This window comes from Papilio polytes, unplaced genomic scaffold (assembly GCF_000836215.1).
Source record: "Papilio polytes unplaced genomic scaffold, Ppol_1.0 DF820678.1, whole genome shotgun sequence".
Taxonomy (NCBI): domain Eukaryota; kingdom Metazoa; phylum Arthropoda; class Insecta; order Lepidoptera; family Papilionidae; genus Papilio; species Papilio polytes.
The window spans coordinates 1,621,219-1,635,944 of record NW_013528526.1 but is presented as its reverse complement, the minus strand read 5'-3'; the positions used below and the strand labels follow the sequence as shown (position 1 = coordinate 1,635,944).

The 14,726-nt window shown below is 31.6% G+C and overlaps 3 protein-coding genes across 5 annotated transcripts in view; 2 read left to right on the top strand and 1 right to left on the bottom strand.

Annotated features, from left to right (window-relative positions):
* The window catches only part of LOC106110314 (protein tipE), a 12,500-nt gene extending 10,121 nt beyond the window's left edge, over window positions 1-2,379 (top strand). Inside the window, exons 3-4 of one of the 2 annotated variants that reach the window (XM_013292082.1) lie at window positions 522-571; window positions 1,672-2,379. In XM_013292082.1, the coding sequence (XP_013147536.1) occupies window positions 522-549 (28 nt within the window). In that variant the 3' untranslated portion in view covers window positions 550-571; window positions 1,672-2,379. The remainder of the gene's footprint in view (window positions 1-521; window positions 572-1,671) is intronic. The other variant, XM_013292083.1, reaches the window with a different exon arrangement.
* Window positions 2,380-6,557: 4,178 nt separating this feature from the next.
* On the bottom strand, window positions 6,558-10,605 carry LOC106110382 (growth arrest-specific protein 8). Its single transcript, XM_013292207.1, has 7 exons — window positions 10,407-10,605; window positions 10,153-10,189; window positions 9,264-9,956; window positions 8,804-8,991; window positions 8,392-8,622; window positions 7,979-8,121; window positions 6,558-6,928 (listed from the first exon to the last, which is right to left on the bottom strand). The coding sequence occupies exons 1-7, from the start codon at window positions 10,407-10,409 to the stop codon at window positions 6,844-6,846; spliced, it is 1,380 nt and encodes a 459-aa protein (XP_013147661.1). The 5' UTR covers window positions 10,410-10,605; the 3' UTR covers window positions 6,558-6,843.
* Window positions 10,606-10,768: 163 nt separating this feature from the next.
* Window positions 10,769-13,218, top strand: LOC106110383. Of its 2 annotated transcripts, none has more exons than XM_013292209.1 (4): window positions 10,769-11,129; window positions 11,767-11,883; window positions 12,141-12,230; window positions 12,631-12,685. In XM_013292209.1, exons 1-4 carry the CDS (start codon window positions 10,896-10,898, stop codon window positions 12,667-12,669), a joined length of 480 nt encoding a protein of 159 aa, XP_013147663.1. In that variant the 5' UTR covers window positions 10,769-10,895; the 3' UTR covers window positions 12,670-12,685. The 2 variants fall into 2 exon arrangements, with proteins under 2 accessions (XP_013147663.1, XP_013147662.1); XM_013292208.1 differs by lacking the exon at window positions 12,631-12,685 and adding an exon at window positions 12,856-13,218 and having other exon boundaries at window positions 10,772-11,129.
* The last annotated feature ends 1,508 nt before the right edge of the window (window positions 13,219-14,726 follow it).

Here is a 14,726-nt window from a genome sequence, read left to right as displayed (position 1 = left end):
AACACCTATCTCGTGGGCGTAAAAAGTCTGCTGACCTTGAACTTTACCGCGGCGTACAAAGTCTGCCCGTGCGAACGCACGCTAAGTGTCACAAATGTAAAAAACAAACAAATGATAGTTAAGAGCGGGCGCACACTTTTGACTAAACTAAACAAATGTTGTGCGATGGTCGATTGTCGATTATTTCGCAGCCAATTCAATTGTTTTGCACAAATCAATCGAGTAGTGTGCACCACCATATAAGGTCATAGGAATCAATGCGTGACTAAACAGTTGTGCGATAGTTTAGTTTGTACACACGCTCTAAACCTGCATTAGTTCAGAGTTATTCACCGTAAAACCGAGCGTTTATAGACATGAAAACTATAGAATATTAGTTTAAACTGACACTGAAAATTAAAAATAAATGAAAGATATAACTACCATATTGTCTAAACAGAATTATGTATACCTTAATTTTTTTTTTGAAACATTTTCCTCAAAATCTGTCAAAATATCTGATACGAAAATTGTCTCGACAGGACCAAGTCTTCTTTCGTGAACGCCTAATGAAATGTACCGCGCGGTAGAGGTACGTGTGAAGGCTTTGTGCTTTGCAATATAAAGGTAGAACAGTACTATTGTGTTGTGTGATTCACATGTAAATGGGTTTTATAAGTTTATTTAAGGCTTCACAGTTATTGCAGAGATCCTTTTCCTAATAATAATTAAAATATTTTGTAATAAATAATCTACACAAATAAATTGAAACTGCTTTAAATGTAATATGTAAACAAGAGATTTTTTAAAAGATCGTTACAAATTACGAAGATGCAACAATAGATGGCGCTGTAAGAAATGTGATACACACAACATTACTAGTGTACTCGTTTCTACCACGCTTTCGTCCACAATCACAAAGCGCAAGATACCTAAACACAAATAATATGCACATTTCAGTATATAAAATTAAATCCACCAGCTTTGAATAAGGTTTTTTATTGCTTGCTTCCGTTTTAATGTTGATGGCTTCCATATATAAAATGAATTTTCTTTAAAAAGTTTGGATTTCTGTATCTAACACACTGTTTTAATTAAAAAAATAAAAATTAAATGTTATTTTTTTTGTCATCAATTAGTTTTATGTTGACGTAACTATAATTTAATAGGTATTTGTGCGAAGTTCTCACCGATAATTTAAAACTCTGCACATTTTTCCACAGAAATTATAGTCTAACTAAGAATGAAATATCCCTGGTATGGGACACAATCGGCTATTTTTTACTTCACTTTATAATGCACGTATAAAACTTCTATATTTTTTAGTAAATTGAGTAGGGATTTTATATTTCTGGACAGACTACATATGACTATTTAAAAGTTATAATAAAAACAAAATGTTTTATAAAAAATCTGGATAAACATATAAGTGGAATTTAAAAATTATTGGATGAGTTAACAATATTTTTAATAGTTTTTTTTTATTGCTATAGTCATCGGATTCCGCAGCCGGTGGTGCTCTATTTTTTATATAAAAATTTATTATGTAGAGAATAAGAAATAAAGACATATGGAGATGATTTTCCTTAATGGCTTACAAGAAAATTACTGTAAAATATTTTTTATGATTATTTTTTAATTTTTTTTAATAATTCCATGTTAATAATTGAATGTTTTTTCTTCTCGTTTCAGATGACAGGGCTCATGAAGATCCGGCTTTGGTATTGTCAGGTCATACAAAGTGCACCACGAACTAACTTGAACTATTAATGTAGGGAATAATTCGATATGTGGTCACTAAGCTTAAATGCTGCTTGTTGAAATGCTAGAAGTAGATCACTTCGAGTGAGAAAGTGCGAAAGAGATTTTTATAACGCGTTGTGAACAAAAAAAAATGTATTTTGCAAAAATTTTTCGTGATGTATTTTCTATTTCGAAATATTATTAAAAGATTGTTATAATCCTTAATCTTTAAGATCCGAATATAAATGTTATTTTAAAAATAATATACCATTTTTTTTACAACAATTACAAGATTTTTCTAAACCATAATGTTATTCGATTTTCAAATCTATTCGACGTGTTATAAAGTCGCAATTATTTAATAAAAAAAAGCCTTATTATAATAAAAAAAATTCCTTTAATGTACATATTAATAGGTAAATAATCGCGGCAAATATTTCGCGGGAAAAGGCGTGTCTCAATTATTTAAAAAAATGTAACAAAAATGTTCTTTTTTTTATTTACAAATTTATTGCTCAATATTAAGTCGATTGCAGATGTTTTTGTAATAGAGAATGTCACGAAAAATAATTTATAACCATTATAATGTTAAGAGACAAGATTTTTAATTCCCATACATAAATTATTATCACGCTGATATGCTCTCGGTGTTATGCACGCGTGCAAAAATAACCATTAAATTATTGTTAGTGTTCATTATATCAATTCATTATATTTAATATTCAATATCTATAAATTATTTTCATTAAAATTTGATTATACTGTTGCTATAGACATTAAAAATGTGTTATTACATTAAAATAAAATTTCTAATTTCATTTTTCGCATTGTAAAAATAGATTTTACAAAACCACGTCCTAATAAACTAATTTCTCAATGCCAATGTCGATTATATTTATAATTAAAATTTTTAAATAAATCAAAATTTAGGCATAAGAGGCTACAACCCGCCCATTGTAAAGGATGTTCCCTAATATATCCGCAAGGCTGAATGATTAAAGCCTGAATTGGAAACGTTTAAAATTTGATCGTCCCAGCCGTACTCTTGTAGCCAGTATCGATTTTTCCGTCCCATGCCTAACTTTTTAAAAATTCATCGATACACACTATGTCCATAGTAATCCGTACCGACAACAATAACTGCTCACAGAAATACTCGTATATGTATTTCAGTTGGAAAATCAATATCTGAATTACATTTAACGCTATTTGTTATCAACCAAATTGACTAGTTATTTTTAAATGTTACATTTATTTCTATTTGTCTTATTTGTAAATTAAGCTTTACTTCTTACTGTTACATTTTGCACTATTTGTAAATTATATCTAATGCTATTCCCGAAGTTCTGATTATATCTATAATATTTATAAATATTACATTTAACGTTATTTGCTAACAAATAAGTTATTTTGAATTATTTAATGTTAACTATAAAGTTTTCAGTAACATGATTGTTCTATTTATGTATTTTTATTATAATTACGTAATTAAATAGTTTATTTTGAATCTTATTGATAATAAGAATATTTTGAAAGGCATTACAGTCGCTTAGAAACACATGTATGGTTGTATTAGTATTTTAATTATTAATTTTTTTTTATTAATATAATAAAAAGGCTTGTGAATAATGCATACATTAGAGCCTTAACAAGGTCGAATATTTATCAATAGCTTTCCATTTGATTTAAATAGTTTTTTTTTTATTTTCTTTGATAAATTTTACTACTAAATCGATAGTAATGGAAGATAATGAATTTTGTGAGAAAAACGACGGAAGCTTTTTGCTTTGCTTGTATTTTAATCCCGTGTACGTGTTAACTTTATAATGTGATCTTTTTGCAAACTTAGGGCCTTTCCCACCAAATTGTAATTTGTCTGATAACAATCCAACGTGAAAAATATGTGAAATATCGGATTTTGTTCTTATCTGACAGTGACGTTTTAATATATCTGAACCTTTATCAGGCAGTGGTGGGACAGGCCCTTAATAATATATGTAAAGTAATTTTAAATAATTTACTATATTTTCCAATGACAATTATAAATCTATTCACTATAGTGAGATGTATAAAAGCTATATAAATGTTAAATGCAATTAAAATAATATATTTAATAAATAGGCGAAATTTAATAAAAAAAAACTGCTTAGACTGTGAGAATAAGAATTAGCTAGAAAACGCAAAATACCCACGCACATATTTAGAAATAATGCTCGATAAATAGTTAATATATAAGAAAATATATAATAATTACATATTTATTTAAGATTTTCATTTTATATAACACTTAAAAATTGATACAAGTTTTTCCATAGATCAGTTACATGTACGTTTAAATATTTAAGATTTTTATTGCACTGCTTATTGTATTTTTTATTGAAATATATATAAACAGGAATATATCACGTCTTACAATTAAGTAATAACATCTTATTAACAAAACACGATGTATATTTTTTTTTTAATTATTTTTCGACTTCCCAAAAGGAGGTATTCAATTCGTCTGTATGTTTTTTTTCAGCTACGATTTGAATCTGATTATTTTATTGACTTGTTCATTTATTTTTTTTTTAAATTGTATTTCTTTATTGTTTTAAAATATATCACCAGTAAACCATTAGTACAGGATAATCTAATTCAATTTGAATATAATGGGAAAACAATATGTGAACAAAACAATATACAATGGAAGCTGACAGTAAAATGTTTCGGATAAATAACGCAATCTAGTTTGTAGTTAAAATAAAAATATTTATGATAAGAAAATGACAAGCAATTCTTAAATATCATTGTAACTTGAAGTCAAATTAAGTTTAAGCGATATTTTCAGAAGGAAGAAGCATTTTATTTATCTTCTTAAGTAAATTTGGTTGTGTATAAATTTTACTAAATCTTTATCACAAATGTAACGATTATAAGGCCTGTCCCACAACTGGCTGATAGTGGCTCAGATAACTTTTAATGACGTCACTGGCAGATTAGGTATTTCCATCGCAAATTTTACACGTTGGATTGTTATACGACAATTTTACAATTTGGTGGGACAGACTTTAAATTTTTATCACAATTGTGATGATTTTAAAGGCCTGTGCCACCAAATTGTAAATTGTCTGACCCAACGTGTAAAATATGTTATATAAAGTAGGATTTTGTTACCTTATCTGACAGTGACGTCATTTTTGAGCTATCTGAGCCTCTATCAGCCAGTGGTGGGACAGGCCCTAATTCTACTAATTTACTGTATATTTAATTATTAACTATAGATGTTCATGTTTTTTTTTTCTATAAATCTACAGTGAATTTAATTGTTTTATTGTTATTGAATTAATTATTTTATCTTTTAATATTTAATTGCATTCTAATACTTTTATATTTTAACAGCAACATATTCCAAGAAAACTTAATCCTTAATTCTATAGTATCCAGTGATGAACTAATTTAAAAAAAAATCAACTGTTATTTTTAAAAATTATTCATTTTTTTTTAATTATTTCCATGTTACCAGCATGAAAATGGCGCTCTGTCGTGTCGGAGGCAACGACCCATTTCGGGTCGCTGCGCCAGCGCAGTAAAATCAAAATCAAAATTGAATTTAGTGTGTTGGTAACATATTTTTTTTTCTACAAAAATACTCCGTCAAATTAAAGGTTAAATATATGATTCCTTTTCATTAAATTGAGATAAATTTTGAAAAATATAAACATGAGTAACGACATAGATATTCACTGCCACAAATAATGGGCTTTTACATTTTTGAAAATAAATTTCCATTCTTCATATTCTCAATGCTAATGCAATGTGATTTATAACACGGCTAAAACTCACGTTGGGACTTTCGGTGTAGGCACCGACCAGTTTCAAACCCGTAGGGGTCTTTCTTCAGGGTGAGTGGTTGCCGGCTTTATTCGCTATCGTGTCGCGACGGTCACTGAATGCCCTAGCCAGCAACGCGCGATTCGACAGGACAGGGGGCGCGGGGGATGCGGGGGGGGGGACACTGTGCGTCGGCGGAGACGAACTCGAAACTGAAGAGTTGGTTGTGTTATTGTTCTCGGGGGCACAAAATATGCTGACAATGTCCACTATGTTGTCCTCTACACTGTCGATGTTATAAGTCATATAGTATTATGTCTCGCGAAAGTTTATTTACAATTATATTGTTTTATTGTAAAGTCGAATTTTTTTTTTTATATAAACGTGAGACATTTTATAACTATTTATATTATGGCGTCACTCACGTCTATTTTTCCGGTGACGGCACCTTTATCTTTATCTGAAAATGTTGCAATTCTTTAAAATGAAACTGATTTTCAACTGCAGAACTTATACAGAATGTATTATCTCTCTTTCTCTCTATGAAACAGAGAGCGAGAGAGAGAGAGAGAGAGAGAGAGCGAGAGAGAGAGAGAGAGAGAGAGCTAGAGAGAGAGAGAGAGAGCAATATAAATTTGTATACGTGCTTCGGGAATTGAATGACAGTTAGTAGTAAATTGTAAAATTTTAAGCTTGCTTGTGGCGAATTACTAATTAAAAGTCAAATTTTATATATGTATTTTTTGTTAAAGTTATCGTGATTTTTCCACATATTTGGTTTAATTATTTTTCTGGTTAATATAATACAAGAGTCGGAAAACTTTGAAGATTGAAAAATAATTTCTTACCAAATGTAATAATGTTAAAAATGAGAAATGTAAAGCATTTTTTATTAATTTGAAACTGTTGCCTTATGATAGTTTTGTATATAAACATATATATAAATGAGAAAATTAGTAGTAATAAAATACACTTATTGGCTTCGAAATATTGTTTTATTTCATTTATTTCCATAAAGAATCTTGAAACTGCAGAACAAATTTCAGGCAAGGATTTGGGCAACATTTTGAGTGCAACCTTAGAATTTTTTAAATGACATGAACATAAATTTAAAAATGAAAGTCGCATTTACATTCGAATAATCTGATAATTCAGACAATATCTAAAATTTTATAGTTACCTTTTGGTCTTACTACTGAAAAGTTCCTACACATGGGTATAATTGATAAATCCATTTCCATAATAATTATTAGTAATGTACTCATTAAAAAAGCTATTTTACTTGCGATTTTCTTCGTTAATATTTGTCTACACTTTGTCGTTGGTGACTAAACCCGCAGGTCCCATTCCCACAACTGGAGAGAGTCCCGCCACAGTGACTGCTCTCAAAGGTCTAAAATGAGAGAATTATTTCAATCAGGTATTTATGATTATTAAAGAAATATAAAGAATTAGTATAATTGAAGATTAAAAAATATAATACGTCGGGTATTTAAAAACATCAAATAAGCGCCGTCTACCGGACTGTTGCGACATCTATCTAGATAGATTTTACGGTATAGCCCAGTAGATGGCGCTTATCTTTATTTTCTTAGTGTAGATATACTTCTCAAAGTTAACAAATCAATATTGTTTTTTTTTTAATATGAAGTAAACTTGTTAAAATAAAATGCATTGCAAGTTTTAAATTTGAGTTATGTCAAACTTTGCCGAACTTTTGTAATAAGGAAAAAATTTGGTGATCTCAAAAAAGTAGTTGAAATACCCGTAAGATGTCGCTGTTGCACAACCATTAGGTAGATCTTAAATTAAGTAAGCAAACAGCCGACAGATGGTGCTTTTATAAAATTAAATAGAGACTATTTAAGTTTTAAAGCTTTCCATGGGCTTTGCAATTAATCTTAATACAAACATTACAATATTTCTAGCCCCCTAGACAAAGTGACTTTCGATTAGCGATATCGCTTGTAGAATTGGCAAAATGTGTCAATACGCATAGAAATGAATACGTGACTAGCACGTGATTCATCGAATGTTATTGTCAGGTCCATAAATTTTCGAATTTTCGAGCAGCAACCGCGATAATAAAAAAAATAAATAAAATAGAATTTTTATTATTAAATCAAGTAAGTTACAAATCAATTAGTTGTAGGGACTTCCTTTTAAGTAACCAATAGGCCCTTGTGTTAGGAAGTCCCTCTCTTCCGTGTAACACATAATGTAAGATATTCTTACACAATCTATGCTATGATAATAAAGCGTATAAACACACCACCCTGTGGCACATATTTAGGACAATTCTTTCTTTAACAAAAAGCACTACAGTTACGACACACCCCAGGCTATGTATTTTTAATTGATTTTATTTGATAATTGAATATTACTTTGTCTAAGAGGGATGTATAAAATTCGTTTTGGTCATTTGTTAATTCGTTGGACTTACTTGAATCCTAATTCTTCAGCCGGTATACCGAGCTTTGTAAGTTTAGCTTCATATGTCGCGAGAAGATCATCGTGAGCTTTCCGGAGCCGCGCTGACTCGTAATGTAGATCTTCTATTTGCGTGTCTTTCAATTTCAACAGATCCTAAAAAAAAATACGTTAAAACGCATTTAAATCAAAAATCAAGTTTATTTTTTTATTGCTTTTGTCCGCGACTCCGTCCGCCTGGAATAAAATAAACGTAAGTGTTCCTCCAGACTATCATTTACATCTATACTAAATTTCATCTAATTCCGTTTAGCCGTTTATAGTAAAAAACTCTAACAAACATCAATACATCCATCTAAACATTTATAACATGAGTTTGATGTATAATAAACTTTGACAAAAAATATCAATCCATAATTTACTTACATGTATTTCCTTAGGCCCCAAATCTCTGGCTTCCAAACTCTGCAACTTGGCTTCTAAAAGGGAAGTCTTCAAGGAAACCTTCTGCTGCACTTCAAGAACGGCACGCGAGAACCGCGACTTCAGTTCGTTGCGTTCCTTCTCTATCCTGTCAAATCTAACCTGAAGTACTTCGTATTCCCATTTCAATACTTCGAATTGCTTTTCTAATGATGCCAACTGTTTCGTTTTTGCCTGGAAATAAAAGACAATCGGTTTTAATTAGTTTTAGTAGCACTTCGTAAGTGTTTCGTTTTGGATCATATTATTATTTAGACTTATTAAATTATCTGAAATTCCATATCTGTATCAATGCTGTTCATCCTTGAAAATGTGATTCTATATTGACTTACCCTTACTTAAAGTGTTTACTTACAGCCAACGCAGCTTTGTCTCTGTCATAATTCGACATTTGACGCTTTAACTCTTTGTTGTCAATAATCGCTGCTTCCAGAGGTTCCCGCAGGTTCTTCGCTTCAGCAACTGCATCCTTAGCTATCTTTTCTGCTCGTTCTTTTACTTTCTGCATTTCTTCCATTTGCTGTTTGATGCTACTGATAAGACCTGAGATAAGTGAGGTTAATTAATTTTATGAATCTGTTGCTCGCATCGTCCGCGTTAAATTAAAAAAAAAACATAGCCTATTGTTAGAAAGGTAATTTATATGTTACCCAGATATAAATTACCTTTCTAACAATATAATAATATTTAAAAACGGCCCAGTAGTTTTTGAGTTATTTCAATACATACAAAAACACAAATATTTCCCCTTTATTATAAGAGAATAGATATCTGGGATATTTAAATTTTTATAAAGGTATTAAATACGATATTACCTAAATTGTTAAGTGTAATGTCATTGTAATAACTCTTGAGGTCGGTAAAAGCTCGATCGTGATGTGCGATTAATTCTGAAAGCTGTTTATTTTTCCTCTCTTCAACTTCTGCTATTTCCATTCTGTGCTTCACAGTAAGCTCTACTTTAGTCTCATGAAGTTTTTTTTCAGCTTTATCTTCTATCTGACGTGCTTTCTCTTGAAAATAATCTCGGGCTTTTGATAATTCCTCTGCGTGTACTAATTTCGCTCTTCTCAATTCATCTTGAGCGGCAAGAGCTTTCTCTCTTATTTCTTGTCTTAGCATTCGTTTGTCGTTCAACAGTTCAAGTTCTTGTTCTGCATGTTCTTCTTTAGCTGCCTTTAACGCAACTAAATTTTCAGCTCTTAAAGCGGCTGCAGCGGCCTGTTGTTCATATTTTAAATGTTTGATTTTCTGCTTTTCAGTTTCTAAAAGCGCTTCATTCTCCTCTTTTGCTTCTTCTGTCGCCCTCTCTCTATTCCTAAGTTCTGCTTTAGCTTCTTCTAATTGTTGTCTGGTGATTTCCCAAAAGGTGCGTATTTTATCTCTCTCTAATTGAAAGTAATTTCTTTCTTCCCTCTCTTTGTCTAATTCCTCTTTGACACGGAGAGTGAATTGCTCTAACTTTTCTCTTGTCATCTCAGATGTGTCCACTCCATCTATAACGATGGCTGAAAAGGACAAAAAATATTAAATTAATTAAGATTGTTTCGACTACATGTCATGAATTAACAATGTTTTAGTTTTAGAAGAGGCACACTGAAATTAGAGACACATTGTGAACTTTAAGCACTCTCAACTCTAGTTACTTGAATAATTTCAGAATAAAAGGGCTATGTTATTATTTTAAAATGTTTTACTACATACCCGGAGCCCTCTTTGCTCCGCCTTTTCCTTTGGGTGGCTGAAAAATAGGATTTATAGATAATGTCACATTGAGAAAACGAAATAACAACTTAATTGTTACTACAATTGCCACAAGTAATTAAAAGATATGTTCTTATCGCTGTTTTGTGTGCTCATCATTGCAGGTTGTGTAAACGATCGAAACATTTATCTTTAAACAAATTAAAACATAAATAGTTACACCAATACTGAAATAAATGTATTGGAAGTCTTACCATTTTTCTGCTCAGCTACGACTTCAAAACGATTCAAATACAAAAATCAAAGATTAAAATCTCTCCTCCCTGCAATTTTTACAAAACAAACTTGACGTAGTTGCTAAGCATAACAAAATCATGGTTACTATGGTTACAAGATTATTAGGTTATCTGCCCTTTCTCTGGTCCAATTGATTATGCTATTATGTCTATCTTATTTAGACAAACTGTATTTAAGGAAATAACAACGTTTATTGGATTTAATCATAGCATCGTGAAAGTGTCCGATAATTTTTTATTTGATTCTACCTACTTTAAGATAAAAAAAAATAGGTTGTCATTTTGTCACTTTGATCAATCAAAAATAGACAAGTCTCATTTGAAATTTGACACCGTTGAATAATGTTGATATTGTAGACGTTAAATTCACAGTCGCAGTTGCAGTTGCTTGAAATCAATGTGAAAATTTATTACAAGTGTAAAAATTATTTTAACAAAATTCCCGTCATGTACAAAGTAAGAATGGTGTTATTTCTGTTCGCATTGGTTTCGTGTCTCTTTGTAATAGATTGTGTTCTTGGTAATGTCTCCCTTAGACTGATTCAGAGCTTTTCTGAAAATCTTCAAACATTGCCTGAATCAGTGAAAGAAGAAACGAAGGTATTATTACTGGAAGGAGCTAGATTAATGAATCTTCCTCTTTTATGTTCTGAAGTTCTATTTTTAGCTGTTATGACAGTGGTAAGTGCTATTTTATTTTTAACTACCTATCGCCCGTGACTCCGTCGGCATGGAATAAAACAAAAATAAGTAGCCTATGTGTTCTTCCAGAGTATCCTCTAAATCTATGCCAAATTTCACCGAGATCCATTCAGTCGTTTAAGCTACAAATTCTAACAAACATCCATCCATTTAAAATTTCGCATTTATAATATTACTAGCTTTCGCCCGCGACTCCGTCCGCGCGTAATTAAAAAAAGAAGACACAGCATGCCTATGTGTTCTTCCAGACTATCCTCTACATCTATACCAAATTTCACCGAGATTCGTTCAGTCGTTTAGGCTACAAACTCTAACAAACATCCATCCATCCATGTAAAATTTCGCATTTATAATATTAATTAAGATAGTAAGATAGGATTAGTAAGATGCTTTATTCGCTTAGTTAATTACTTTTGTTGATCCGTTTGGACGTATAGGTTCTTCAGAATGAGTAGCATTTGTAAAATTTAGATCCGTTTTTGTTGTCTTGGTGTAAAATAACAACCGATAACCAGCACGTATTAGATAACTAATTCTTGAACCTTTAGTACATTAACTGAACCAGCACATGCGATTTTATTATTATTTTGACTCGCATCCTAATTAATAATTTCAGGTACTTAACAACTGGAGTTCTCCAAATAAAAACGATCGCATAGATAGATTACTCCAGGAGAGCCGGCGTGGGTTGCAGTCTACTAACACATATCTGGAGAAGTGGCGACAGAAACGAGTAAGATTTCATTGTATCAAGATAAACGTGAAATAATGTGAACAGTTAACTATTTAGACGTAGTATAAGATTTTATTTTGATACTAGCACTTGCTCGCGACTTCGCCCGCGTAAAATTTTAAAATTTAGCCTATACTCAGTGATAATGTCTTTTTAATAGTGAAAGAATTTCAATACCTACAAAAATACAAATCTGTCCTCTTTATTATCAATCTGACGAAGAAAATGATTATCTAAAAGTTTTTATTTTTAATTAGGTACAAGCTGAAGAGAATAAGAATAAGGAACCTGATTACGTGAAACCATTAAAACTGGAAGTTCCAATACTTCACATGGCTATTATAGATGTAAGTACTACAAACTATTAGACAACTTATTTAATTGATACTGTCGCTTTTAACTCAGAGCAATACTCGTCAAGACTCAAGTTACGCGCCAATCTATCCATACTTCTTGTGACATTGACAGCTGTCAGCTAGGGACGTGACGTTTATGCCGATAATCTAGAGTTGCGCCAACTCTACAGCACGGTACTAATTTTGTTCCTAACACTACATATTTTTAAAAAGACGGCGACTGTAACATGAAAATGAATTGCTTTACCTTTAATGGACAAAAGATAGACGGGAAAAGATACAATTGATTTTCATATCCAACGTCACAATCTTCACAGCATTTTCTCATAATCTTAGTATTTCAAGTTGGAATGCCGAATTGAGTGAATTGAGTTATTATCCGGTCTTTTAGACTTCTGGTCCTACACTTCTTGTCTTCTGGCAGGCATAAAAAATTATTGGTATCATATAAATAGGACTTGTATTACCACAAAAAAACCACACATGAAATTGAATATACGACAACTTTAGAGCTGGTACATAAAATGTGGCAAGATCTATTAATGCTGAGAAGCCGTTTATAGCCAGCCGCTTTACACACAAGTATCGAACTAAGGTAACTAATCGTATTTTCCAGAATCGAGCAACCAACAGGTTTGACGCTAGAGCTCAACACGAAAGGGGAGACGCGGGAGACTCCATCAACATCACTGATACAACCTTATTGTCAGTCGCCTCAGTGAACAACGATGATTTCGAGTCAATCATGAAGTTAGCGCGTGATGACGTCACCACCGAAGATATTAGAAGCATCGAAACAAACAATCGCTATCTATGGAAAGTTCTGGAAGAAGATGATGATGACATTTAAAAGAGGACATCACTGTAATCATGTTTTGCAAACTGATAGGTGTAAAATTCTGGGGTAAAAATTTTTTGAATTACTTCGTGTAAAAAACGATCCATCAATTCATAAAATAAAACATTGATCCAAAAGCTATTCTTTGTTACAGTTATAAACGAAAGGATTTGATCATTCAATTTTGATATCTATGTAATTTTTTGGTAACATCCTGTGTAAAATGTGGGTAGTTCATTATTAACAGAATGCTGAACGTAAGTAGAGATCACAGAAAAACTGAGAGCATAATCCCACAAAGCGTTTCTCACTAATATCGCACACTTTGAGTGTCGAATGATTCATAATAACCGCCTTAAGCTGACAGATATTAATTTAATACCCCTAATACTTTTGCAACATTTGCTATGAGCAAAAATGAAACCGCGAATTATGATCCTTAAAACAATATTGTTAAGGTTTAATTTACGTTACTGTATATCATTATATTTACTGCTAACTGTGAAAGTGTCTGCGTTAGTCAGAGAAAATCTAATTAAAATCTTCAATATTTAGTATTCTTTTTTAAATAAAATTAAATTAATCACCATCATACTTCATAGTTTCATATTTCATACTAATATTATAAATGCGGAAGTTTAAATGAAAGTCTGGAAAAACAAACATACTCACTTTTTAAATACCACGCGGACTGACTCGCGGGCACAAGCTAGTTAATTCATAAGAAAGTTTCAGTTCTCCTAACCTTAAACGAACTGCAAACTTAAAGGAAAGCAGGAATTTCTTTCAAAATTTACATTTGTGAAATCTTCAATTGCGGACGTCAACGAAGGCCTTTGACATTCGATTATAAAAGCTGGCAGCTTTTGTCTCTTTACCACAAGACCGTTTTTTTCCAAATTATTTCCTCGCTAAGATTAATAGCGTGAAGATATATAGCCGTGTTGTAAATGTTGGGCTTTTTATTAAAAAAGGAATGATTCAAAAATGTAGTGTGATTCCTGACATCCTACATAACTAAGTAGTATGTGTTTACGCTTTATTACATTAGTATAAATAATAAGCATAAGGGCCTGTCCCACCTAATAGTAAATTGTCTGATAACAATCCAATGGAAAATATGTGATGGAAATATTGGATTATGTTATCTTATCTCTCAGTGACGTCATTTTTAAGCTATCTGAGTCTTTACCAGCCAGTGGTGGGACAGTCCCTTAGTATAGAAGATATACAGCAAAGCACACGTTCATGCATGTTTTCAGCAAAGAGGATTCCTTTGTGGTTCATGATAGCCTTTGAAGTGGCGCCGTTTTCGACAGCGGGACAAACGATACATTTTAATTCATATACTTGTCTGAAAACGCCATTTGTGACGGGACCATCTTTTTGGACTTTTACAACTTTTATGTCTGGATTCACTTTTAAACAACCGTATTTTAAATACTTGAATACAAGTATACTTGAGATTTTTTATTTCGCCTCTATTCCGACGAAATTTTTTTCGCTATACTTATTGTTTGGTACTTGATTCGAGCATAATAGTGTCTAAGAGGTCAGAGCCTGCTTGGAAATGTCTGAAGTTCAGACAGCAGTTTATTGTGTTACTTTTCACTGATATTCATCGTAAGAATAGAGTACTATTTTTTTTA

What these genes read in the sequence shown, in the direction of transcription:
- LOC106110382 (XM_013292207.1), bottom strand. An exon ending in CGGAGCAAAGAGGGCTCCGG is followed by an intron (nt 9,957 to 10,152) that starts GTATGTAGTAAA and finishes TGTCCTTTTCAG; the next exon opens with CCATCGTTATAGATGGAGTG. An exon ending in GAGACAAAGCTGCGTTGGCT is followed by an intron (nt 8,623 to 8,803) that starts GTAAGTAAACAC and finishes TTTTATTTCCAG; the next exon opens with GCAAAAACGAAACAGTTGGC.
- LOC106110383 (XM_013292208.1), top strand. Translation starts at nt 10,896, where the DNA reads ATGTACAAAGTAAGAATGGTGTTATTTCTGTTCGCATTGGTTTCGTGT. An exon ending in AGAAGTGGCGACAGAAACGA is followed by an intron (nt 11,884 to 12,140) that starts GTAAGATTTCAT and finishes ATTTTTAATTAG; the next exon opens with GTACAAGCTGAAGAGAATAA. An exon ending in TTCACATGGCTATTATAGAT is followed by an intron (nt 12,231 to 12,855) that starts GTAAGTACTACA and finishes CGTATTTTCCAG; the next exon opens with AATCGAGCAACCAACAGGTT.